The sequence below is a fragment of the Cyphellophora europaea genome (assembly GCF_000365145.1).
Source record: "Cyphellophora europaea CBS 101466 unplaced genomic scaffold supercont1.3, whole genome shotgun sequence".
Lineage (NCBI taxonomy): Eukaryota > Fungi > Ascomycota > Eurotiomycetes > Chaetothyriales > Cyphellophoraceae > Cyphellophora > Cyphellophora europaea.
Genome location: NW_008481809.1, coordinates 676465 through 702530, shown reverse-complemented (window position 1 = coordinate 702530; position 26066 = coordinate 676465). Strand labels below are relative to the sequence as shown.

The 26066-nt window shown below is 53.7% G+C and overlaps 9 protein-coding genes across 9 annotated transcripts; 4 read left to right on the top strand and 5 right to left on the bottom strand.

Moving 5' to 3' along the window:
- Nucleotides 1-172: 172 nt before the first annotated feature.
- HMPREF1541_03151 (uncharacterized protein) lies at nt 173-1480 on the bottom strand (the record flags this gene model as incomplete). The annotated part of the gene is made up of 1 exon (XM_008717503.1): nt 173-1480. The coding sequence occupies one exon, from the start codon at nt 1478-1480 to the stop codon at nt 173-175; it is 1308 nt and encodes a 435-aa protein (XP_008715725.1).
- A 1777-nt stretch (nt 1481-3257) lies between these two features.
- On the bottom strand, nt 3258-4597 carry HMPREF1541_03150 (uncharacterized protein; the record flags this gene model as incomplete). The annotated part of the gene is made up of 6 exons (XM_008717502.1): nt 3258-3659; nt 3709-3805; nt 3853-3941; nt 4009-4169; nt 4272-4400; nt 4537-4597. The coding sequence occupies 6 exons, from the start codon at nt 4595-4597 to the stop codon at nt 3258-3260; spliced, it is 939 nt and encodes a 312-aa protein (XP_008715724.1).
- Nucleotides 4598-5072: 475 nt separating this feature from the next.
- Nucleotides 5073-6479, top strand: HMPREF1541_03149 (uncharacterized protein; the record flags this gene model as incomplete). Its single annotated transcript, XM_008717501.1, has 1 exon — nt 5073-6479. The coding sequence occupies one exon, from the start codon at nt 5073-5075 to the stop codon at nt 6477-6479; it is 1407 nt and encodes a 468-aa protein (XP_008715723.1).
- A 1078-nt stretch (nt 6480-7557) lies between these two features.
- Nucleotides 7558-9882, bottom strand: HMPREF1541_03148 (uncharacterized protein; the record flags this gene model as incomplete). The annotated part of the gene is made up of 1 exon (XM_008717500.1): nt 7558-9882. The coding sequence occupies one exon, from the start codon at nt 9880-9882 to the stop codon at nt 7558-7560; it is 2325 nt and encodes a 774-aa protein (XP_008715722.1).
- Nucleotides 9883-11191: 1309 nt separating this feature from the next.
- Nucleotides 11192-11932, bottom strand: HMPREF1541_03147 (uncharacterized protein; the record flags this gene model as incomplete). The annotated part of the gene is made up of 2 exons (XM_008717499.1): nt 11192-11458; nt 11507-11932. 2 exons carry the CDS (start codon nt 11930-11932, stop codon nt 11192-11194), a joined length of 693 nt encoding a protein of 230 aa, XP_008715721.1.
- A 1308-nt stretch (nt 11933-13240) lies between these two features.
- On the bottom strand, nt 13241-14824 carry HMPREF1541_03146 (uncharacterized protein; the record flags this gene model as incomplete). The annotated part of the gene is made up of 3 exons (XM_008717498.1): nt 13241-13407; nt 13474-13867; nt 13949-14824. 3 exons carry the CDS (start codon nt 14822-14824, stop codon nt 13241-13243), a joined length of 1437 nt encoding a protein of 478 aa, XP_008715720.1.
- Nucleotides 14825-15628: 804 nt separating this feature from the next.
- On the top strand, nt 15629-18228 carry HMPREF1541_03145 (uncharacterized protein; the record flags this gene model as incomplete). Its single annotated transcript, XM_008717497.1, has 2 exons — nt 15629-17821; nt 17869-18228. 2 exons carry the CDS (start codon nt 15629-15631, stop codon nt 18226-18228), a joined length of 2553 nt encoding a protein of 850 aa, XP_008715719.1.
- A 992-nt stretch (nt 18229-19220) lies between these two features.
- On the top strand, nt 19221-20845 carry HMPREF1541_03144 (uncharacterized protein; the record flags this gene model as incomplete). The annotated part of the gene is made up of 2 exons (XM_008717496.1): nt 19221-19694; nt 19739-20845. The coding sequence occupies 2 exons, from the start codon at nt 19221-19223 to the stop codon at nt 20843-20845; spliced, it is 1581 nt and encodes a 526-aa protein (XP_008715718.1).
- A 1897-nt stretch (nt 20846-22742) lies between these two features.
- On the top strand, nt 22743-25556 carry HMPREF1541_03143 (uncharacterized protein; the record flags this gene model as incomplete). Its single annotated transcript, XM_008717495.1, has 3 exons — nt 22743-23845; nt 23891-24451; nt 24503-25556. The coding sequence occupies 3 exons, from the start codon at nt 22743-22745 to the stop codon at nt 25554-25556; spliced, it is 2718 nt and encodes a 905-aa protein (XP_008715717.1).
- Nucleotides 25557-26066: the final 510 nt, after the last annotated feature.

Sequence of the window (26066 nt, the reverse complement as noted above, 5' to 3'; positions counted from 1 at the left end):
CGAAATGATGTCGCTTTTCCAAGCCTTCTCCTGTACCGCGCCTGAAACCAAAACCACATGGGAGGCTATGCAGCCGGCGCCGCGTCTCGCCAGATGATGTTTATGTCGCGCCACAACGTCAATACACCACACGCCTGTGCTTCAGCCAACTTTTGCCAGCTCTGCCCGTCTTCTACCCACTTTTCTTGCCGAAAAACTTCTTTCGTAGACCCTCCCTCCTAACGCTATCTTTTTCCTTCGCAATCGCTCTGCTCGGGTCTGACTCGACCTGGGAGTTCATCCGCCGAAAGTCTGCTGGCGAGGGTTTCCGCAACCCTTCCCTTCGCACGCCGTCCTTTTCTCTTGTGACAGTCCTGCTCAGATCTGCACCGGACTGAGTATTGGACCGCTGATGGTCGGCAGGCGAAGGTGGCAGCTCCTTGTCTCGGCCGTTAGTGGCGGCTTGCGGGTTGGGGTTGGATTCCTGACTCTTTATGGGACTTCTGGTCTTTTTCGACGGCGGAGGCACAGGAGGTGGAATGCGGCCACCGGTCGGACTGCGTACTGCTGACGAAGTCGAGCTGGGGTCCTTCACGTATGTTACAGTGTTGTGTTTTACAGGTCCCACATGGACTTCCTTCTCTTCATTCGAGGGTCGACTTTCTCGTAAAGGGAGAGCCGTGGAGAGTGTGGGAGCTTTGGGGGTTTGAGCTCGCGCCGTTGAGACGACAGGCCGGAGTTCCTTAATGCCTTCTTCAACACTTTCGCCCATCTCGGTGTCCTCGCTATCATCATCGTAATCCTCGTCGTCACTGGGATCAAAGGCTCTTACTGGGTCGCCATTGTAGACGACCCACCAGCCAATCTTCTCGTCTTTGGCCAGCTGATCGCGAAGCTCGGCTAGCGCGTCCCACGCGTCTGGTGAGATGGGTTTGTCAGTGGTGGTATCGTGTAGATTGGCGCTCAAAGCTCGAATATCCGGCGGCGAGTTGAAAGGCTTTTCGATTGACATGGGCATAGTCCTTGCTCGTGGCTTTTTCAGGGGCGGTGCCGTTGCAGTCCGCTCTGGTGAGGACGATTTTGGACCAGATTCAGTAGATGATGGATTTGAGGATGCAGAGTCTGGCTTTTTCCGAGCCTCTTTCGCTGCATGACTGGCTTGTGTCTGAAACAGATCATTGAGATGGTCTTCCGCATTCTCCCCACCTGCTATCATGGCTATTCGATCGCAGACGAAGGCATAAGGCTGCGTGACTGCGTTCGGAGAGGTATCGTTGGGATCGTACTGTTCGAGGAAGTCGACTCGAGCGCCGGATTTCTCTAGCCGTGTCATGATATCAGGAAAGAGAGTGCGAAGTGAGGAGAGCAACGAAAGGCGCGACGGAGCATTCTGGATGTACTCAACGGAGACAGGCTCCAGGTTGTGAATGATGGCATGGACACGGATGCCGGTGAATCCATCACGTGGCCAGCGGAAACCATGAGCGAGGTAGATGGGCATGCTGATGGCGATCCGGAAATGTACGCAGCTGCTTCCAGTTACTGACGCTACCAGCTAGTACAACAAGGTGTTGTTGGGCTGCCGGGAGCGACTATAAAGGCTCGACACTGGGCTTAACGTAGTTTCGAGGCAGGGAAGATGGCGGATTGAACCTGTGTCAGGGCTGGCACGCTCGTGCAACGTGGGGGAGGGATACTATCACGGTGTAGTTCCTGCGCTGCGATGGGGCTATTCGCATGGTAGACTGCAGCCCCGACTTGCTGCCATGAAGCTCAGGATTATGCCGGGGTAGTACAATCAAGTATGCCCCAAAGTGACGAGTCGTCAAAAAGATGCGATGGATCGTGGGTAAGGTGGTTGGCAGATGCTTCAACTCGGTTCAGCCTGCATCACAGCTCCGACTTGGCGGGGTACCATTACTAGCGGACCCTCCATGTGGCTTCAGCATTCTGACCTGTTGGGGCAGAGCTGAAGATAGCATCGATGAAAACGTCTAGCCTTACCGTTGCACTCATTGCAGAAGAAAGGAGAGGCCCGAGGTGTGAGAGAGGGGCTGATCGACTTTTAACTTAAGAGTCCCGCCCAGAATTCTGCTGAGTAGCCCCCATCCCCCGAAATTCCAAATTATGTATAACGGCCGTGCATAATATCGTCGGTTAGCGAATATTGCCGAACCACATGACATCTATGGTTTGATGCAGCGATTGACTTCACGATTGCAAGCAAGTAAATTGGGTTGATGACCGTCTCGACGTCCAAATCAAAGCATCTTCTACAGTGCAAGTGACGATTCAATAGGTCTATTTCAATCTCAATGGCTGTCGCCGTTCAGAGAGCTATCAAGTACGACTCTTCAATCGTGGGTGCAAATCTCTCGTCCACCTTTACATACATTACTAGCCTTTCAAAGGACGTCTGTGCAATCAGCGAGATTGATAAGCGCAGATGCATACGAGCTACAATAATGCATCCAGTTCCATCACAGAGGGAAGCATAGGCACTAATTCGTGCCGCAACTTTGAAGCCAACGCCCGATGTGCTTGTTAGGAAAAACACGTCATGGCAATACATCGAGGCTCTGTCAAGCTAGAGCAGTCGACAGTAGGGCAGCCGGGATGTTAGCCATGCTCGCCTCGATGCCAGGGACTATTTGGATCCGTAAGCTTTTGCTGGAGAGGCGTCAGCTTGTGTCGGAAAAGCTGTCCGCTCCCGCAAGGACAGTGCGATCAGGGCAAAGAGCACGCTCGAGGGTCAATATCGAAGCAAAAACGCGAGCGAGATTCCTGTCATGAGTCGCGAAGGCACGATGCTTATGCGGCATTGAGTAGACGCTGCCTCACAAGACGGGAACCCGCCGAGTCTGTTTGATCACGTTGGTCTGGCCTACAACGGATCGGAGTAGTATCTTGGACCACAGTCAAGGGGCCATTGGGTTGTCTCGGTCCAGAACAGTGCAGTAATCGTTGCCATTGATACAAAGTAATGAATTTCGAATGAATCGCACAAGACTTGCCTCGTATCCATTCTGTGTGGAGGTGGCCGTCCCAGGTTTGTAGGTACAGCGCTTATCGCTTTTGGTTCGTCTTCCGGCCAGCGGGCCTATGACGGTCCTTGTTGCTGGTAAGGGAAAACAGCGCCTATGGATACATTTCTGACAAAATCCGACCAAATGTGTAACAGTCTTGTACCGGCCAGGGTCCAAATATGCAGCAGTACAATGTCCTGGAGTGGTCACCCGCATGGTCTGAGCCACTGGTCTCATTGAGTGCCGTGGTTCCTAGTAGCGTCGATCCTCGTAGCCTCCATAGCCTCCGCCATAGCCGTAGCCACGGGGAGGGCTACGTGGGCGCGCATATGGATCGCCTCCACGGGCATAGGGATCGGAGTAGCCACGGCCTGGTGGTGGGGGAGGACCACGGGCATCGTAAGGGTCATCATAGCGTCTGGGAGGTGGGCCATAGTCGCCACGGGGTGGAGTCCGACGTCCATAGCCATCTCGTCCATAATAATCATCCACAGGTGGGGGTGGTCGGCGGCCAGGAGATCGCTCACGGTATCCGCGAGGACTCCAGCCACGAGGTGGGGGCGGAGGGCCACGACGATCGTAGTAGTCATCGTTACGGCCACGTGGCGGAGAACGTTGACGATAGCTGCGAGCATCGGGGCGTTCATCTTGAATCTGATAGTCTTTAGTCGTTGATACAGGGTGAGATGAATTCCTAGCTTACATCAGGAGTGCAGTGGACCGTGGCTCCCTTGAATTCACGGCCGTCTAACTTCTCAACGGCACTCTTAAGGTCGGCAGAAGTCTCGAATTCGACGAAGCTACCCATCGGTCAGGATTGGTCGCAACTTTTCATACGATAACGTACCCATAGTAGCCTTTACCCTCGCGATCGCGGCCAGTCTCGGAATAGACAACATCGAGCTGACCAGAGTTGCGGGCGAAGTCTTTCAAATCCTGCGTGTGCTGTGAGCTGCGTGCTTCCATTTGCGAGATGCACAATTTGGAAATGTGATTTTCTAACCTGCCAACTGGTCTCGGGAGCCAGCCCTGTGAGATTCATGCGATATATAGTCCGTCGAGGACGTGGGACATTGCGCTCTGGAGGGCCTCCAAAGTCGTCCTTTCTGCGGGGACCTCGGGCGAATTGGACGGTCAAGCGTTCGCCTTTGAATTCGGAACCATCTGCGAATGTCAGAATCGCTTGTGGGGATTTTGCGGGAGGAGATATCTACGGAAAGCTATCGCTTGTCAGCAAGGGTACAATACAGCAGGAGGAAAAGCTACCTGGAACAACATCCTTCGCGTCCATCGCATCCTCGTACTCAATGAAGCCGAAGCCATTCATAAGCTTGACTTCCTTGATGTTACCAGTGCCATGGTTGGAGAAGTGCTCCTCGATGTCCGCTTTGGTGACTGAGAAGAGGGGAGTTAGCTGTTGCCAGTCCGGGAGAGCTTGATATGTGCGCGCCAGTCCAGACGGTCAAGGAATGGCCAGCACCAAGAATCCAGAACATCAGTCAAGCAAGACGGGGAATTTTGGCCGGCATACTGTTTCGAGGTAGATTGCCCAGGTAGAGCCTCGTGGAAGAGACATCGGATATAGCAGACATATCGTGCATGCGGAGCCTGAACAAGCAGACTGGTACTTTGACGAGTGCGCCAAGTTGTGCAAAGAGACCCGGAGCTGATCAAGCAGGCCTCGAGCAAGGGCCGCAACGTTGTTACACCGGCCAGTGACAGTATTATTGATGAACAAACTGCGTACAGAATCGGAGGAGGAATATCGGAGAGAACGGCCAGAGTCAGGATGAAGCGGAGGGGAAAGGTCTGAGTCGATGATGAGATGAAAGATGCTTTGTCTCCCGCTTGGTCGTGATGCGACCTCCCGCCTGCGCCTGCCGCCTCACTTCCAACCAACCCCGTCGCCGACAGCGCCAAGCTCCTCAGCCTTGTACAGCCTTGCGACCCCGATATCTGACTGTTTTTGGCCTGAGCAGTCTCGTGTTCATCCAACAGCTCGCAACCTTTCCTGATCGTGCAGGTTGTAAGGGCAGCATCGCCAGAGACCATGATTCTTCATTCACGATGATTGCCTCGTTTGGCGCGTACTTAGAAACAGTACTGCAGCGTGTTTTGCATCATGCATCGGAAGATCCCATCTTCCAATGCGAGATCGAGGATCTCAGTAAACTCGCCAATCATGCCGAAGCCGAAGAGCTGTTAGAGCTTGCGAACCAGAAGCTCCACGTCTTCCCCTTCAAAGAGGTAAAAGCCTGTTGGTTCCGCCTGTATACTGACGCGTCCATCGTGAAAGCCATTCGCCTCATCCAGTCCAACATAGAATTGGGTCATCACTGTTTACCAAGTGCAAAATGGATCGATGAGGTAGTCACTGCCCTCGACATGGCCTTGATCATGGCCGGTGGACTTGGCCGGGACGATGTCATTCATGAGCTTATGAGTCGTTTACAGGATCACGTGGCGGCGCTTAAAGGGCCACGGGCAAAGCGGAGGAAAACCAACGACGGCCCTGGACCGCTCGAGCTCCAATCTCAGTTGCCAGATGAGGGAGTGTCTGTTCCGAGGCTTGCCCGCCCGCTACGGGCTCTCAGGGAGCCATCTGTTGAGAGCTTCCAACGTTGGATGAATGAGGCACGAGAACCAGTTGTCCTGGAGGGCATTCTCCACCATTGGCCCGCCCTTGAAGACTGGAAGAAGTCGTCTTACTGGCTTGAACAAACCTTCGCTGGGCGTCGACTTGTGCCGATCGAGACAGGCAGAAGCTATGTTGATGAAGGCTGGGGTCAGAAAATTGTGCAATTTCGAGTCTTTCTTGAAGACTACATACTCGCACCGGACGAGACTAGATCTGAAGTTGGCTACCTGGCTCAGCACGATCTCTTTCGGCAGATACCGTCACTATATGCCGCAATCAGTACACCAGATTACTGCTATTTTGATGCACCTCCGCCAGAACAGGGCACTCCACTCTTCTCCAAGAAGCCGACTACAGCGTGCTCGATCAGTCATCCTACCTTTCTACCTGGAATCGAACAAGAAGACGATACGGAAATCCATACCAATATCTGGTTTGGACCAGCGTGGACTATCTCGCCTCTGCATCATGACCCATACCACAACATCCTATGTCAGGTTGTTGGGAAGAAGTACATTCGACTGTATTCTCCACATGTTAGCGCCCATCTGCAGGCCATGTCTAAAGCCGATCCTGCACCGCATGTGAACGAACCCAACCCCGACCGTGACCTTGAAGGCGAAGCAACCATTGATATGTCGAACACTTCCACAATCGATGTCGCTGCCATGGAGATTTCTCCAGATGAGGACTGGGACGAGGTCTATCCCGGTATAAGCAAAGTGCCATATCTCGACTGCGTTCTCTCCGCCGGTCAGGCCCTCTACATACCCATCGGATGGTGGCATTACGTGCGGAGTTGCTCTACTGGCATCAGCGTCAGCTATTGGTGGTGAAGACTCCTTCAATACTCTCTTCCGGTCTTTCGTCGAATGCTCGCCGCGTCCGAGCTCAGATTTGGCCTTTCCGCAACATACCATCTCGTTGTAGCGAGTCTTTTCAAGCGTGTGCCTGCGCAACCCCTCCCAAACCACTCTTGGGATAGTATTTTAGACTTTCATTCAGTCATTCGTCGCAAACAATGCACACTGTACTACTCGATTAAAGCGACAAAAGAAGGTCTTGCGCTGGTGGAAGAGCTGCGTTCACGTCTCCCGGAGATGCGATCCTGGACGGCCGAAGACTGTGAACTATTTGGAAGACGTTACTTCCGGAATGAAGGCTTGCGATCAGCCGTACGAAACTTCTGGTGGCACTCTCTCAACCCTGATGTCAAATTGGCCCTGCCAAACCCGCGTTCTCACGGCGGGCTAAGCCAAGCAATCAAGGCCGGGCAATGAGAACGAGGTTCCTGGGCAACTAAAGGATGTAGGGCTTCGTTGTTGGCGGAGACATACGGATCTGTGGTCACAGGATAGCGGTCAATGTGAGGTCGGGTCAAAAACCGCTTTTGGGGCCCGAAGAAGGGTCGAATGACTGACAATGAGCATACACATCGTGCATTTCTCCACTGCTATGTATTACTAGCACTGTTGTTGCTGCCTTCCTGCCCTGTCTGAGCAGGGTATGATACTCATCGTTGGCGTTTTCAACGTGATGTCAAATCCATTCTCTTCCCTCTATAGAGTTCGATCGCTTTCCTATCCCAAATGTACATTGCCACATCACTATTTTTCGTCATCATCTCGGTCATATTCGAGCATGTACGACAGATCTCGCCCAGATACTCTGGTTGCGTGTCTAGTAACCAGGCGCAGATGGTGCCGGATCTGGCCATGTCTGTTCAAACGTGCATTCGGGGGCCCGGATCCCTAGTTTCCTGGCACGCGCGACGGAGCATATGCGGCGTTCCCACATCTGTGTGAGCTTAAACGACAGCTTCCATCTCGCGAATCTGCCCCCACTCCGGGGTTGTGGTATCCCTGCTTGCAAAGGTAGCAATTCTGCCCGATCCCATTCTGCTGCAGATATGCTTCACATTGCACCTACACCTCCATTATTAGTTCCGTGATACCCTTCCATGAGACCCCAGTCAATGTCTCCGGCGTTCAACCTTGGATGCGGATCCAAGCTGTATCCCAGCAGCGCGGTCCGAGCTTGCGTGTCCACATCGCTGCCAAAGCTATGCTCGCTTCCCACCGGAAACTGCTGACCGGGGAAAGCGGGAAGGAAATCCTCCATCATGTGCGCGGCATTCGCGGACTCGTGGTATAGCGAGGATCGCAGGTCGCTCTGCCACGGGATCGGGGCCACGAACCCGCTGTTGGGATCGTAGGACTGTGTGATGGCTGCGTTCGAGATTGTCTGGAAAGCAGTGGGCTGCGCGAGTGTCGCCTCGTGGGTAGTTGGAAGCGAGAAAGGCTGCGAGGCGGTTGGTGGTGGTTGTGAGGGACGACGAGGTTGGCGGTCTAAGACAGCTTGCATGCGTTTATGGATGATGGCGTGAGACCTTTCGAGAGCCGGCATGGCGGCGGCGGTGCGGGAGAGCACTTCAAGAAGCAAAGAAAGACCGGCACGGTCAAGGCTGGTGGTTGGGTCTTGGGTGCCGTTATGCTCACGCTCAAAGCGCAAGACTGCGATGGTGGCAGCTATGTATGCACTGTAAGCATTCAGGTATGAGACATGGCTCAGACCAAAAGTGTTAGACTGCAACATGAGGAGGTCGTGGATCGCAGCAGTGGCAGATAGACACGTCTGATAGGAGCGGTACGGGCCAGCAGCGTTGATATCGCGAGCACCTAGAATCACTGGCCGATGAAGTAGAATGACCGTGGTATGATACAGTAGGTTGAGCGACATGATGTGCACGGGAGGCGCAAGACGAGGCATCTGGTCGGGGTTGATCCGGAGATGCGGCGGCAAGGCAATGTACCACTCTCGTAGATCACGAGATATACGAATGAAAGGTTCTTCGTTGGCGGCTTTGGCTTCGGCCGAGTTCTCTTCGTCATCTCGTCGTGCGGCTGCTTCGGGTGAGTAGATGTTTTGCATAAGGTCATTTAGAATGACGCATAAGCGGCAATTTTGTTGGAAGCACGATACAACATATCCTGGACAAGGAGGATAATTTGGTGCATGTGCGTGGTCCGGTTTCGGCGTCTCCCCGTAGTAGGGTGCCCAGTGGTCGGCGTCTGAATAGTCGTCCATAAACGATATGGGGATATCATCAGTCGCTGGATGGGTGAAGCCTGGCATTCGCCCGAGGTACAGCGAAAGGATTTTATCCCAAGTGTAGCAACTCCAGAACAATCGCTTCCGAATCTCGATGTCCTCAGGCGTCAAACTCTTGACAAAGGACTGCAATCGGTCGCTAGGTAGATGTATGCCCATGTCGAGGGCCATGCGGAAAGCAACTCCAGCAAAAGTCCATGCCTGCGACGAACGCCCGAACACCACTTCACGCGCGGATTGTTGCAGCAGGGCTTGAATGGTAGGTATGGAACTTGGCTGCAGCATGTCCATCCCAAGACCATACCGAGCCTCATCCGTCATCTTTTGCATGAAGTCCTGGGCCGAGAAAGTCTGAGTGATTGGACTACGACCATCGGCAGTGGCTTGGTAGTGATGTTGATACACATCGTGGTTGAGGAAACGCGCACAATGCGCATGCATGACTTTCAGAAGAGTGTCGGAGAAGTAAGGAGGGTCTCGAGCATCATGTGAGTTGTAGTCGATCATGGCCATACCTCGCGTAAAGGCCGGGCGGTAGACGAAGAGGAACAAGGGGTGTATCCAACACCAGTGATACTTCAACAGCTCGAGCGACAGCTCCTTTGGGATGTTGACCTTGACAGCGCTGTTGGCGATCGCAAAAGGCTCCATCTGTCGCTGCTGAGTGGCATTCATGACAAGATCTCGCTTCATCTGTTCATTCTGCGGCATTGAATGATCGGGTATCTTACCCATAGGCATTAGGGCGGAATTGTTGGGCGGCTCATGGACGGCAGAGGTTGAGTTGTGGAAGGTGACGCCCCCATGATCATCGACGCTGATATCAGCCTCCCATTTGACATGACGGTTGCGAAGGGATTGGTTTCCGGATTGGTGTGAGACGGCGGTGTCGCTTGCTGGCGAAGCCGAAGTGAGTTTCCTTTCGTCGTTCTGCTGGTTCTTGCTGAGCAACACCTGCTTCTGAACTTGGCGGAGTTGCGACTTCAGCTCGTGGATCTCTTCCTCGAGAGAGCGTACGTAGGCCAAAGACGGGGGCTTATCATAATGACATTCGTCTTTGTAGGCGATACAGCTAATGGAAGTCAGTACATGAGGCGAGTATGGGATGAATTCGCTCACGTGGTGCATTTTGGAGTCTTGCCGTCGCATTTAGACTGTAGCAGGTGTCAGTGGCAGTGGCGGGCAGGGAATGGCGGTAAAGGATTATTACCTTTCGCCTTCGACAGCCAGCACAGGTACCTTGAAGCAGTTAGTCGACAGCCAGAATACACACACGGGAGGACACATGCTTTTCCTGTGCTTTGGCTTAGATTTGTGATCGCCATCCGGCGACATTAGACCGTTCATCGCAGCGCTGGGGCCGTTCGGTTCATCACGCACGTGTCGAAAAGGCGGGGTAGGATATGAACCTGCAGGCATATGCCACCGACGCTCAATGACAGACGTGTGACACTCACATCAATGCCGCAAATGAATGAATGACGAAGAAGAGTACAGAAATGAATTTGGTTAAGGACGAAAGATCATTCGTTACAGCATGCCGGACGGGCAATTGAACTCGGGTGATGGCAGCGCGAGACCTTGACCTGTTCGGGTCGCTGCGAGCTTCAGCTGCAAACTGTAGAAGCCAGGACCGAAGATTGTTGAGAAGGGCAAGAACCTAGGAGGAGAATTCGACGAGGCCAAACAGAGTAGTCGACAAGAGGAAAAAGATGGGCGAGATGCATTGAAGGGTGCATGACCCCATGCTCAGGGCCCTTTAACCATCACCCCACCATCGGGTACGTCAAGCCCAGAGCACTATTGTGTACTTACAACATCAGGCCCAGGGTGGCGGTTCCAACACCAAGATGGGGACGCGTAGACTGCTCAGTCCGACTGCTGCATCGTCCTGCAACAGCAATCACGACTGCGGCTCTCACTGTCGCCGTTGCTGGCTCCTGTTGCACTCAGCGTCTGATCGTGTGTGTAGGGCGGCAGGGACCGCTACTGCGACAAGCCCAGAGACCAGACCAGTCTAGCCCCGGTATCCCCCCAGGGCCTACTAACAGGCTGAAGCGATCGGAGGTGAGCACTCTACTTGGAATAAGCACTGTTTAGGCACAATCAAGCCTCACAACAGGTGTAATTCTCGCACCAAGTCGTTTCTAGAACCGGTTCTGATCTCGTGAATACAGGACCCTAGCAAGGTTCACCTACAATGTTGAGCCTGTACAATTTCCCATCTACTGGCGTTGTCTTCCTCTGTTGTCAGGAGGACATAATCTCATCTGCTTGCGCGTCAACACGAAGAGATGGCTGCGGCTGAAACATGAGGTCAAAGTGATATCTTGCAATATCAATGGGCTATTGGCCCAAGCATGGACCACTGCGCCATGCCTGCTCGCAATTCCACACCTGAGATGCTAACATTGCGATCCAGCTACAAAGGCAAACCTCAAGGCCGACGATAGTCAGACGCTCGAAACTCATGTAAGAACTCGAAGCGCTTGTTGTCCCGACTGCGAACCCGAGCCATGATCTTGTTACGCCATGGTCGAGATTTGGCAAGCTGATGCTCTGGACCGTCTAAGCCGTTGTCCCTGTCAAAATCATGCACCGCCAGGAGCCCAGTGTATCCATCTTGCAGGTCATCCGCTTCTACGAGCTCAAACCTTCTGGTCCTCCGCCAGCCAGGTACTCGACTCAAATCGGTGATGTGTTCCTGTACCGGTGAGCCCGTCGTGCAGGCGAGTCAGTCGAACTAACGTACCTCTTCATACCAACGGTGTACTTCTGCAATCATGTCGTTCCGGACCAGCAGCGCAACCACTATGACCACGGGGGCGGGGCCTTTACTGCTACCACGACTTGAGATATCCTTATACACCCTCCTGTCGATCCAGTCGAGCTTCTTATCAAAGACTTCTGACTCTCGCGCCGATCGATTGCTCCGCAGAACAGTGTATTCGGGCTCTTCTAGTCCGGCAAGGCGGGACAGGTCATACGCGGCCATAAAGAGCGATGGATCTGGATCCACGCATTTGTATCGATAGCCGTTCTGCACAAAGTCCAGCTTTACCCGCAGCGGCCCATGCTCAGTGTTGTACCACTCATGATACTCCTCAAGGTATTCAGGTCTCGGTCGACTGAGGATATAGAAGAACCCGGCGGCAGGACGCGCGATTGCGGCAGGCATGTTTGCAATCTATGGTTCACTGAGAGAAGAGCAGAGAGACATCAGGACGTTGGGGCCGGCGTGGAAGGGTGGGCTGTCCATTGCGACTGCCACCGTTCGAACCGAGCCCCGCCATCGAGCGGAGTTTGGCCGGTGAAGCAGGGTCATCGACGGCATATGAAGCTGGTATCTTGTGACTCGTACATCGCAGTACTGTAATGCCTCACACAGCGTCGAAGCTTGAGCCAGCTCGCAGCAGCATTGAATCGACCGTCGTGAAAGTTCGATTTGCATGTTGCAGAGTAGTCACGAAGCTCGTGTCGCGCCACGGCTCAAAGAACACGCGAAACATGTCGAGCACGTGTCTGCAGGGGCCCCCAGCACCGCCGATCGGCCGTAATTCCAGTTAAGAAATATCGCCAAGACCTGCACATGGCGGCTGCATCGACCACGTTGGCGATCGTCGGTATCACTACCAAGATCCGATTATCATCGTGCTAGGACTTTGGCACTTTCCGAAGAGGGTGACTAAACTCAGGTTCTGTTGGTGCTCATGTGGTGGCCGAAGTCGCTGGCAGCAGACTGCACGGTCTTGATTGGATTGCCGACAGATCCGTAGCAACGTTGCAGCCATGCGGCGCCACTGACTCGCCACCCTTGACAATTTGGGGAACCCATGTCAGTTTGTCTGACAGACCGCGTGGACTTTGGAGAGCCCTTGCACATCTGATAAGAAGATCAACGGAACACAGGCCTCCGGCTCAGCCTCCTACGTGCTAGGCAGTTTCTATTGCTTTCTGGTATGGCCTGAGCCATTGACTTTTGCGCCGGTGATGTGGCTGATCTGGAGTAGTGGGTGTCGAGGTGTGGTGGGGGCCAGGAGGAAACGGGATCGTGGGGAGGATAGCGCGCGGAGCTGGTGGGAGATGAGGTGGCCGCGGCGAAAATATGAGGGGTCGTCTGCAGCAGCGCTCGCAAAAGAGGAAGGGAGTGTGTAGATAGAGAGGGGTCCTAGATGAGACTGAGAGGAAATAATCAGAGAGCGGAAGAGCTAGTCATGTCAATAATCACTGTTCGCTTGTGGTCTGCTCGGTGGTATCACTTTGCATAAGACGGGTATCTCTGCTATGGTATCATGCGTGCCGAAGCAAGCTGCGCTCTTCCATCCTCCGCATATCGTGCTAGTTGTACAGGGGTATCATAATGCTGTTCTTCAACTTGTGTCGATGTGTCGTGTCTTGAACAGGGTCTTCCCTACTGCCTCTGGCGACGTCTGAATGGCGGGTCTTCGTTACTGTCTCGGCCGTACACAGACCTGATCACATAAAACTAGTCCCGGAAAGCTCTCGCGTTCCCGCTCAAGACACGCATACCTATGTCGTTGTCATCGCGGCCTGCCGCACCTTCAAGCTCCCAATTCTCTTCGCCAACACGATCCTCCTCGAGACTGTCCCTCCAATCAGTGACACCAGTGATCAAGGTCGCGTCAGTCTCGTCTCTCGTGTCAAGAGCACCCGTCATGAGCGCCGTCTCCCGAACATCGCCTTGGTTCTCGATCTCACTGCCATCGCTAACGCGCTCCTCGCGGATACCCCCTCCAAGACCAGGGGCACCGCGGCCTTGCACGTTCATGGCTCCACCAGTGGTCGCCTGGTCGACAGTGCGTTGGCGTACCATACGGACAGCCTCCAGCCTCACGCTACGCTCCAGCTCCCGCGCGCGTCGGTTTTGCATAGTGATGGCTCGTGTAGTAGGTGTCTGGCTTCCCTCCTCGCTCATACCTTCTCTCTGGTTGCGGATGTGCCGGGTAGGGCTGTGGATCATGCCAACTGGTGCGGTATAGGCGGCGTTGTGCTCATTGAGAATGGGCTGGCGGGCAAGGTCCGCTGGACTTTGCGGCTGTATGTCTCCGAGGGCAGCATCGTTATAGACATAGAAGGGCAGGGTGCCATCGAGCTGGACGCCCGGAGGGTTATTTGAGGTGGATTGGTTAGAGTTGGGGCCAGCTCTGTTGGCAACAGTGGTGTCGACATCCACGACACGATTCCGGAGGCTATGGCAAGGCGTCGGACGGCGGCGGACTGGCGTGTTCGGCACGGAGAGAAGCGACAGCGAGTTCTCGTCATTGCCCTCGCTCGATGAGCTGTCATCAATCGATCTACTTGGACGAGTTGGCTTGGGCGGTGTGGTCGAAGAATCGGAGCTGTCGTTGCTACCAACACTAGCACGGATCGACGAGACGGCAGACTCGGAGCCGCATGGCTGGCGGACGGTTCCTAGAGCGCGACGATTGGCTGGAACAAAGTCCTCAGCTTCAGGACGCATCGTAGAGACTCGAGTCTGATCGACAGTGAGAGCAGCGGCACCCTGAATGAGATCTGATTCGGAAATCTCAGACTGGTTGTAGGAGTATGTGTCGGTTCGAGGACGATAGGTTCTCACTGGAGGGCGGAACTCGGAATTGGTGATTTGACTCTCGTCAAAGCGAGTAGGTGAGGCATTCTGGCCGAATCGTAACATAGAGCTCTGGCGCGGTGCATGGCGTTGAGACTGGTGAGGAGACTGTGCAGGTGATGAGACATCAAGAGGTTGCGAGCTCTGCTCCTCAGCCCCCTCGGCAGCGTGCTGCTGGCCATGTAGCTTGGCGTCATCAGGATGAAGAGGTAAGACATGTCCTACCACAGCACGGCACTCTCGAGCTTGTGTGATGAGATCGACTGTGCTCGGAGCGCGAAGATCTTCATTTGGCTGAGCTGCGGAGTTGGCGGCCGGTTTCTGCGCTTCGAAGTAGCGGAGAATGTCTCGCTTCTTGAAGCCTTGCTTGAGCAAGCCCAAGTAGATGTCAAGCTGCTGCTCGGCAAAGGCAACATCGCCCTGAGACAGGGAGATGCTGGTAGGCGGTAATCGTAACATTCTGTAAGTTGTGTTGTGCGTGGTCACGATCATCCAAGGTTGCGGGTGCAGAGGATAGCGTCTACCAAAACTCACCTGCGGCGCAGGCAGCTGCGATCCATGGCAGTACTTGCCACCTTTCACTTTGCTTCACTTTGCAGCGCCGTGAAGCCTCTCACCTATGCTTCACTGTAGCCTGACAAAGGGCTCAGGAAGCGATTACGGAGGATCGCAGTGGCAGAGTCGGGCTGCCGTAGCTTGCGTAAGATAACACATGGCTATGGCCTTTTGTCCTGCATACCACCACATCGATGTAAAAATAGCGACTCGAGGCAGCCAGGGCAAGGCAAAGCCATGAGCCGGGCCGCACGCGTCGTAAGGTGTTGATGGATCCAAGACATGGAGAAAACAGCAGAATGCGTTTTGAGTTGGCGGTCAAGATTTGGTACTCGGCGGTGCCCGAGTTTGTGCTGGGATAATCATGGCCTGCGCTGCGCGGCAGCATCCTCCTCGTCTCCATCCGCCCATCTACATCATTCTGCCCACAACTATTCCTTTGACCCTCGCTCTGTACAGACTGCTCACCTTCTACTTCCACTCGTTCAGTCCCACGGTTATATTCTGCCCCTTCGTCGCCCTTTGAACAGCAGTCGATAGCGCCAACTCCACCTTTCTCACTGCCCCCCGCATGTCTCAGCAGTCCCACTAAACAGCCAGGGAACAGGCTTAAGGTGATGCTGCAGACTGTGGCTTTGCTATAGCCTGCTACCAGCTCCAGAGGCCTGTCGTCATATTGCCCAGTCAAGAGTCCCTGTATCTTTAATCATGGCGACCGACCTGTCGCTAGGTCCTCTTCGGATCGCCAACCCTGACGACGCTTCTCCTGACGCACCGAATCAATCTCAACGAAACATTCACGGTGTATCCCCACTCCCTGACCTCAACGAGCCGCAAGACTATCTTGCTCACCCCGTTCACCGCTCTGATAGTCCTGTGTCGCCCCTCGAATCCCCATCCCATGACGACGAGCAACAATTTGCGCCATCGGCCCCACAGCAATCAACTACAACCCAGCCGAGCTCCTACCAGCAGCGCCCGGCTCAGCAACAACGAACTCAGAGATCACTCCCGCAGACATATCAAGATCAGCAGCAATCGCAGTTTCCCCAATACCCTGCTATGATGCCTCAGAACCTTCACTCCGATCCTCGCGCGCAAAATGGTAGACCGCAATCTACGTATTACACACAAATGCCAGTCAACGGCTCCTCAAGCACCAACATCTCAAGGCAGGGTTCCTACAGAATGCGCACCGAAGGCTCAACCATGCAATTCCCATCAAGAACCTCGTCTAAACGCACTGCCATGGGAGAGCAGCCAGGAGTGCCCTCCAGAGACGACTCGCACAGTGAACGATCTTACGGATCGAATGCATACACCGGCGGAAGCGGCCCTCTCCCACCGCGGAAATCATCTAGGGGCATGTCTGCGGCTCCTCTGCGCAACACTCCCCCTACCAACACACCTTTATCGAGCTCACCCTACGGCCTTGAAGGCGGTCCATTAGCAAGCAGTGAGGAGTGGCAAGAAAGGGGCGCCGCGGTCGCGACAAGAAGAGAAATCGATGCTGAGGGGCGGCCCGTTGTGCGCTCGATCAAGAAAGGAGTAAAGGATTTCAACTTTGGGCAAACACTGGGCGAAGGCTCATACAGTACGGTATTGGCAGCGCAAGATAAAGTATCCGGCAAGGATTACGCTATCAAAGTCCTGGATAAGCGGCACATCATTAAAGAGAAGAAGGTCAAATACGTCAACATTGAACGAGACACACTGAATCGATTAACCGACCACCCCGGCGTTGTACGACTGTATTACACTTTTCAGGACGAACGATCGTTGTATTTTGTGTTGGACTTATGCACAGGAGGGGAGCTATTGAGTTTGCTAAAGCGTATGACCACTTTCGACGAAGAATGCACACGCTTCTACGGCGCCCAGATATTGGATACGATCGAGTACATGCACAATCGCGGAGTCATTCACCGTGATCTGAAGCCCGAAAACGTCTTGCTTGACGAGAACAAGCACATCAAGATCACGGATTTCGGTACGGCCAAATTACTCGTGGAGACAAAGGATTCAGGTGCCGGCTCTAGCTTTGAGCGTGAAGCATCTGAGGCGAATGATCGAGCCAGCTCGTTCGTGGGCACAGCTGAGTATGTGAGTCCAGAGTTGCTGACCGACAAAAATGCGTGCAAAGCCAGCGATCTATGGGCATTTGGCTGCATTATTTACCAACTGATGGCCGGAAGACCTCCGTTCAAAGCCGGTAACGAGTATCAGACCTTCCAGAAAATTGTTGCTCTGGACTATGAATTCCCTCGAGGATTTCCCGAGCTTGCCCGCGACCTAGTGGAGCGTCTCCTCGTCTTGGAGCCGACAAGGCGATTGACGATTGAGCATATCAAGAATCATCCATTCTTTGAGGGCATCCGTTGGGGCAAAGGATTATGGTCACAAACGACGCCTAAGATTAAGACATTTGTGCCAGCGTCAAATCCACCCATCAAGCTTAATGGCAGTGGCACTGCAGCGCAAGGTAGTTTCCCTCCGGACATCGCTCATAGTACGCAGCCCACTATGCTTCCACCTACCAACAACAAGCCACATCCTCGGCTTATGACCGATCTACCTCCACCTAGCCAACTCGATATCGAATGGTCTCCTGTCCTGACCCGACACAACGAGCGGATCTTGAAGCTTGGTAATCTCTCAGTTGGGGTTTCACAGCAATCCGACCGCCCACATGAAGGCGGAAAGCTTTCCAGATTCTTTGGGGGTGGGAACGGGAAGAAGCGTGAAAGACTAGTGATGGTGACTTCGAGCGGCCGCTTAATTGTCGCTCCCGCTGGAGGTGATGAGAAGAAGGCCAAGTATGAGATCGCCTTGCTGGCGCCTGGGACCGAATATTCGAGCTCGACGGATGCTAAGGGCATTACGCAGTGGGTTGTGGATACTGTAAGTGCTCACTGTCTGGATAGAGTCAATAACTAACCTGCTCACAGCGAGAGCGACACTTTGTCTTCGAGGACACCAAACCACAATCTAAGGAGCCCATGGCGACAGCCGTATCGACGCAAGAATGGCTTGACGCCCTCGTTAAGTCCCGGGACCTTGCCATTAGCATCCAGGAGCGCAGCGGCAACCAAAATTACTCAGAGAACGATGAGCTCAACATGTCGTCTGGGCAGCTCTCCAGTCATCCCAGCACCATTGACCAACCGACTGACCTAAGCCCTCAAAACCATAGCCACTCACGTGGCATTTTGCATAAGCAGCAAAGCACCAACGATGGAGAATCACTCAAAGGCCGCAAACGCTTCAGCAAGCGGCAGTCGAAGAGTGGGCTGACGGCGGTTTTTTAGCAAGGCAGCGAATTGAAACTCTTGTTTATGTGGCGTTTCTTGCCATTTACCATTTGCATTGTGGGCATTTCAGATCCGAAGCGAAGCGAGCGTAGACCTTGCATAAGAGAGGCATTTGGCAACCCTGAAGGCATTGGGGTCGTCAGTCAAGAGGACAGGCAACCGACTGATGGTATATCAAAGGATGAGATAGGATGAGAACATGTCCTGAAGTGCTTGTTGGCTGTGGAAGAAGAGGAAAAGAGCGAATGGGTTCTTTGATATAGCACTGCCCACACGTGGTGTGACCCATGATCCACCTGGCAATCAGCATGGAAAGACACATTTTGGATGCTACGAGTCTTTCAAGTAGTGATGTGCAAGTCCTTTCAGCTGCCTCGAGTCTGCCTCGCTAACCTGCAGGGCATTGGACGTGTAGGAGGTAAGCTAAGCCAACCCACTTGTTGTGTATCTTGCTGGGAGGGCGAACTGGTTGGTCCAGAGTGATGGGAACCTGCAGCGCTTCCAGCCGAGGACCCAGTCATCCTCCAGCACCATCGCCACCGCGTCCAACTAGTACCTAACAGTGTGCTGAACAAAAACCCACGGCACGCCTGCGCGTGGACGAGGGGTTTCAACGTGTCTTCCAACGCTGAGGTCGTCGTGTTGTTCTCCGAGTGTCATATTGAAAGTCGTCGCCATCCCGTCCCTATCGATAGCGCGCCAGAGCCTCTAAAACGAGCTCCAGCCGACGCACTGCGACACTTCCGAACCCCTCCCTTCAGCTGCCGTAACAGGGCGCTCAACTGGGCGTTCTTCAACTTGAAAAGTGAAGATCACAAAAGCCAGCGTTTCGCCCTGTTATATTTCTGGCCGTTGATAGCGGTCCGTTGCGCTCTGTTGCTGCCACTCATCGTCCGCTTGTGCTGGATAGCAACCTCTGGGGTCGACAATGCGACGACGACCACATGAGTCAGATTGACAGCCCATCCGTGTCGCAAGCGCAGCTACCCATGGTCTCCCACCCCGAAGTTGCGCCTGCCCCGTCGCGACGCGCCCCGTCAGTGTCCTCCCGGACGTCCCGCTCCCGGCATCACCATCGCGGTCATAGCCACCATGGCGGCTCCAACCACACCTCGCAGAACGAGTTTCCGTTCTTTGCGCTTACTGGGGATGTTGAGATCGTCATCGCGTGCGATGCGCAAGAGAAGAGATACCTCCTGCACAGACTCATCCTCGGCCAGTTCTCTGGTTTCTTCGAGGCGGGTATGAGTGAGGAGTGGTCACGAAGTCACGCGTTGGCTCCCCTGTCGCAGCCACCTCCACAAGGTGCGCTGACGGTGATCGGAGAAGAGGCGCCAGAAACGGTCCGACAGCCACCGCTCGTAAGACCGGATCAGATGCAAGCGCCGGGCAGGAAAAGGTGGAGGTACGAGCTGGACTGGGCCAACCTGGAGGAAGACGAGGAGCCCATGCTCATTCAGAAGGTCCGTCTACCACTGTAAAAGTAGAGTATCACTGACAATCATAGCCACCATCCGGCGGACTATTCACCGCCTCGTTCCAGCCATCAGCGGCACCTCGAGCTCGGCCGCCGACGAATCAGTCTTTCTTCCGCTCAGTTGCCAACTTAACATTGGGACATCATGGAGTACCACAGTCTTCAGCAGAGCCGGTCGATCCAGCTTTGCATATACCCCTAATTCGAGACTACGACAATCTATTTCGCATCTTTTACAACTTCGCTCCGGTCCTCAACTCCACCAACATCGCTGCCGCATATTCGGAATGCAAGTCTCTGCTATCGTTGGCAGACATGTACGATGCTCTCCCAGTCGTTGGCCCTCGCATCGATCACCATCTGCTACGCTTCGGTTCTCGACTCTTTAAACAAATTGCCAAGTACCCACCCTCATATCTCAAGCTTGGATATCTGTCCCGAAGCCGCATCATCTTCTCGGAAGCTCTGACACACGTAGTTGGTCAGTGGCCCTCAGCATATCCGTACTTAAAGCCTCCAGATCAGACAGGCGGCGGTTACGAGGTGCCTCAGTCTGTCATTGATCTTATCGAGGACAAAGTCGACGAACTTGAAGAGCTCAAGCAGAAAGTGGAAGCTAAGCTTTTCCGCCTGACTATTACCACTTCTCGCGGCGAACGTGTCAACCCCAGCAATGACTACCTGGGGTGGTTAGCGATGAGCCTGTTCCGTCAATGGGTGGCCGAGAACACCACACCAGAAGTACGCGGCATCTTGAAGAATAGTCCTGGCTCCCGACCTGGTAGCGGGAATGCAAATCCTGGACAACCTCCGCCACCTCCAACGTTGTCGCCATCGAGAATATACCGCCTAATTGCGTCTACAAATTCTCAGTCATATCTAGCGAATGACGAGCTCAGACGCTTCCTGAAGTGTCAACCTCACTCATCACGTAATGAGTCACTATACTCCAAGGACAACCTTCGCAGATTTGAGCGGAGAATGGAGGAGATTAAGAACATTGCCAGAGACATGGTGAAGCCGCTAACGCGCAATTGCCTCGAGCTGGACTTGAGACTGTTAAGTGACGGCGGCGGTGGTGGGTTAGGGTATTTGACCTGTATGCGTTGTGAAGAGGATGAAATACCCTGGGACTAAGGTCCTGCTTTTACGTTTTGCACGATCACGACTTACGACTTACGATTCTGTCTTCTATTCGGTTTGACTTCAAGGGAATCTCAACCACAGCGATCTAAGCGGCGGATAGCAAGAGATGGGAAGATGGATCGTCCGAAAACGCGCAAGGTAACGTGTCGAACAGTTTCGACGAATTGGATAAGCCCAAGACTGGCTAGTTGAGAATACAGAGCTACCTCTTGCATTAACTGCCGATGTCTACCAGATTCAGCTCGTTCTCGCCTGGTTTGTTCCAACGTCAGTCGCACACAACTGGCTGAAATTCTCTGACCGGTCTAGCTGTCCGTCCGTTACCGTTACTCTTGCTCATCCTGATGGTAAGGTGCACATAGCGGTACGAGCCTTCCTCGCCAGTTACCCCATTCTTACGCAATACCTTAAACCCGCGAGCGATCTACATCACTAATATGGAGGAGTTGGTTGTGTCGATCAGCCTGTCCGCGAGGCTCCCGCCTGGTGGGGAAAGTGGTCCGCGAACGTTGGCAGCTCGTATTCAGAGCGCTTAGCGGCCTCTTCTCCGCCCCTGTCACGCCCTCACTCGGGCGATGAATGCACGACGAGGTAGAGTAAAGCTTTCAGTGGTCGGCTTTGGTCGTGACAGATGGGATAAAAGGACCAGCCACATGCATCTTCCCAGATGCCTTGCGCTTCGACATGCTCAGCCTGGTCAGGCGTTTAACCAATCTTCATCGACCCATTGCTAATGGCTCGATACCTGCTGTATATGATAGGCTACCTATGTTCTGGGGTGGCTGCCTGTCTTCTCAGCACGCTCGGCGGTCCGGACGTCGAAGCGTGAGCTTCATAGCCTGACTCCCATACCGCTACCACATCGCGAAAGAGGTCTCCCCTCCACGTGCAACGCAGAGTCGCTAGCATGCGATACAAATATCAACTCAATCTTTTGGTCCTACCCGAGGAGACAGCGTATACCCCTATTACGGCGGAGTTCGTGCCACGATCTTACTATATGTCTCATTGGCTAACCCCTCACAGTGTGATCTTCGTGCATGGCCTCAATGGCGATGCTAAAGAAACATGGACTACCCGCAAGACGCGAAGGCGATGGATAGACGATGAAGCATTTCTGCGCACAGGTCTGCGACGTGCAAGGATTTTCACTTTTGGCTACAATGCCAGCGCAGTTCTCTTCAGCTCCAGCGCCGATATCAGGGACATCGCCGCCAACCTTCTAGAGGCTATCCACTGCCAACGAGGCACGCCCTCCGTAAATCCGCGCACATCATTCAGAGGCACGAATTGAGGCTGACATCTTCAGGAACGACACAGGCGTATATTGTTCGTTTGCCACAGCCTCGGAGGTCTGGTGGTTAAAGAGGCATGCTATCCCTAGTAACCCGGCGTTCCACTGAAGAATCCAGCTAACGTTTCAGGCGCTAACCCTCAGTTGTGACGACGACAACTGGCGGCTTGTCAAGAACTGCACAACGGGCGTTATATTTCTCGGTACGACAGACATCTCGTTCCTCATGGTTGTCCTCAATGTCTGAGATTGACAGGTACACCTCATGGAGGTTCTGCACTTGCATCGACTCTGAGATCTTTTTCCTGGCTTGTGGACGCCCCGAACCACCTGGCTGTCATACTCGCCAAACATTCAGAGCCGCTGAAGACACTCAGCTTGACGTTCAAGGAGCATTACCTAGGTAAGTGCAATTTGTTTTAATCGACCACGAGCAAACCTAACGAAAGAAGCCCGGCGGCATCCGGACTATCCTGGAACTCCTCTTCACGTGAAAACGTACTACGAACTACACAAAACGCCAGTCTTTCCATTCTCCGCTCAGCCAGCTTTTCACGTAAGCTTTCGATGCTCACGTCCGGCAGCGTATCTAACATGCAGAAGATCGTGCAGAAGGACAATTTGAAGTCTGGACTCGATGGAGACCCCGGAAAACCATGCGAGAAGAACCACCGAAGCATTGCCAGGTTCGAGTCCCCTGACGATCAAGACTACATATCCATTCTACACAAATTACGCGAATGGATGCTCAAGGACAATCCCGTGCAATACGATCTAGCCCATTTACCAACCTCTCCGACTCTGTCGGCACCAGCACCGACACAGCGTCCCAATTATTTTGAGGTTGAAGCGCCAACTCCCATGTTCACCGGCAGATCTCATGAGCTGGAGCGTCTCAAGAAACAGCTACCGCTACCCGCCCATGGTGAGTCGACTGGCATGTATGGCCCAGGTACGATTGGAAAAACGCACCTAGCTCTCAAATTCGCAGAGATGAGACAGAACGACTACCGAACCGTTGCCTTGTTCGATGGGACTTCCGAGGCCGTCCTTCGAGCTGGTATGGATCGGTTTTTCGATATGCTTGTGAGGCGCCATGACGAGCATCTTCACGACACTGCCGGAGACCCAAGAGACGTATCAGACCGGCCAAAGGCTGTTACAGAGTGGTTTGAAAGCGAAGTCGACTGGCTTCTTATCATTGACAACCTCGACCTACATGAAGAAAACCCAGTCCCAATCAAAAAGTACCTTCCTCGGCGATCACGCGGCCATCAGCTCCTGATAAGTCGGAACAGTGATGTTACATATCATGCAAAGTTTCAACATCAAGTCGGCCCGGTCAGTGAGGGCGACGCTTTCGATATGCTCGTGAAGATTAGCAGGCTATCAGAAACGGTCCTGACTGAAGACCGCGAATCGATCAACCGCATTCTGGACGAAGTGCGCGGTATTCCCGGCGCCATCGAGATGGCAGCCAAGTACATCAAGGGTCACTGCGACCGTCCTAGCGCCTTAGTACCGCAGTTGTTGGACACGTCAGAATCGTTGCGCACCTGGAGCACACGTAACGAGCGAGGTAAGGCATTCGCCATCTGGCACCTAGCCTATGACAAGCTGGAAGAAGGTCCCCAGCAACCACTCTTTCTTCTCCAATTTCTAGCTATGTTGAATGGTTCACAAATTCCCCGAGTACTGTAAGTGACCCTCTTATCAACTCGACATTGCGCTCAAGAGTCCAGCTTCAACCGAATAGCCCATCCCGTGCCCCGGTGGGCGCCATCCGGAGAAGTTGCCAACTTAATGCCACAAGAAAGTCTTGCGTCTTCTCCTCAACTGTCTGAACTACTGCTTGACAAGGAGACCTTCGAGGAGGCGTTGACGAAGCTAAAGAACTCAGGATTCCTCTCCGTCGACTTTGAGTCTGCTTCTTGCCATATTCAGATCCATACACATGCTCAGATGATCGTTCAAGATCGGATGGGCCAAGACCAGCGCCTGCTTATGCTGAAGCTCGCCATCTGCGTCCTCAGCCATGCGTTTCCCGAAGACCCGACCATCGACAACGACTATCAAACCCTTCGATCGAGCCTGACATTGCAGGTTCTACATTGTGTCAAGGAGGCGAAGAAACACGACACGAATGACCTTTCCGAGGTGTTGTCGAAGCTCATCACTATGCTCCTTTCTGCGCTTGAGAGATCGGGCAATGAGCAATTTCTTCTCGAGGACGCCGAGCGCTTTATTGAGCATCAAGACGATGGCTACTATCGTTGCTTGGCTTCCAGGTGGCGAGCATACATGTACCATTCCACGTGCTCTTTGCGGTGGCGTACGACGCTAACGTTCGACAGGCACCATAGGTTGGGCGAGGAGCGCTTGATGCAACAAACTTTAAGTCACAGGCAGAACTACGAACAGCGAACGGAGCGCAGCGAACAAGTTGTCAGCTCGCGTGCCCATGCAGCACTTGGCAACATCATCATGCATCGAGCCCAGTTTCTCACCAAAGCCGGCTTGTATGAGGATTGCGAAAACGCCCTTGGCTCCTGGGTTCAGCGGAGTGGTTCCATGATGGAGAATCATACAATGAGCGAGCTCAAGACCGCAAGTGCGGTCAATCTCTACGCACAGGGAGACCAGGCGGAAGCCATCAGACTCCTGTCGGAAGTGGTCTACCCCTTCATGCAAAGCCAAGGCCAGTTTGGCGGACGATTGCCTCAACGCAACGTGTCGCAACGAGCATTTAATTGGGCGGCCATATCTCTATGCCAGATCCATTGTCGTCAAGGCACGGAAGATCAGCTTCGTGAGGTCATGGACATCATAACACCACTTCTGGCCGTTCTGATGCCGACGGACGAACGCTTCGGATTCGCGGCTTGCGACTATCGCATCTTGGAATGCGAGGTTCTTCTCCGAGGCAAACACTGGGAAGACTTCCAAGCCAAGGCTAATATCCTCATGGAGGACCTGACGCAGCCGCCCATCTACGCCGGCCACAACCCGCGGAGAGAGGACCATCAGCGCCAAGTCAAACACATGCTAGCTCGCTATTTCCACATGCGCGGCGAATGGTCGTACGCCGTCGAGGCTTGGACCGCCGCGCTTGCGAGCGAAAACGTCGATCGTGCCAAAATCGAATCCAACGCCTTCAAGGATGACTACAAGGTTTGCATCTGTGTCTTATCACTCGCGGTGTGCCTAAGCCACAGCAAACAACCACAGGCAGTCAAAACAGCCAGAGTATACTTTGAGGTGCTGGAGAAGCACGTGAATGGCTTGAAGCATCCGGCGGCCGAGCCTGATGCCACGAGATGGCTTGAATACCTTTATACGGACGCGAAGCTGCCGTCGAAATTCCAGAAGAAAGTGCTGGGGAAAGCCCTGGCTGGGGGAGCCCGTTAATCACACGAGGCTGCGAGCCTGCCATGCGTCAACATCTGAACACCTCCCCGCGCAACGGGGGAGAATGTGCTCTGCAAGGAGATCTCATCGGCTAGCCAATGCAACAGTTACTCTTGGCTACGAATTTCGTGACTTTTGATGCGTCGTTTATGAGGAGATCTCTCCTGAGGCCGCCGCCGCCGCCGTGGGTGTGAGAAAGTGATAAGACATTTCTAACCTTCTATCAAACTCCGCTTGTGACGTGCGATTAATGACTTGACTTGCTCCAATAAACGCCTTCGAAAATGATAGATGAGGTCTGGTCTGGTCTGGTCTAGTCCGACCTGAATCCCTGCAGCAAACTTTACTAATCTGGCCATCCCAACTCATGCTTGTCTCTCCCAAATCGAGTTGACTTCTCGTGCGATTCCAAACGAGTGGGTTTCGGGCCGTTTTTGGGAATGAATGTGCCGCGTTGGCGTGTCCGAGATGTCCAAGCCTCCGGGTAGCTGTTGACCGCGAGGCCATGAC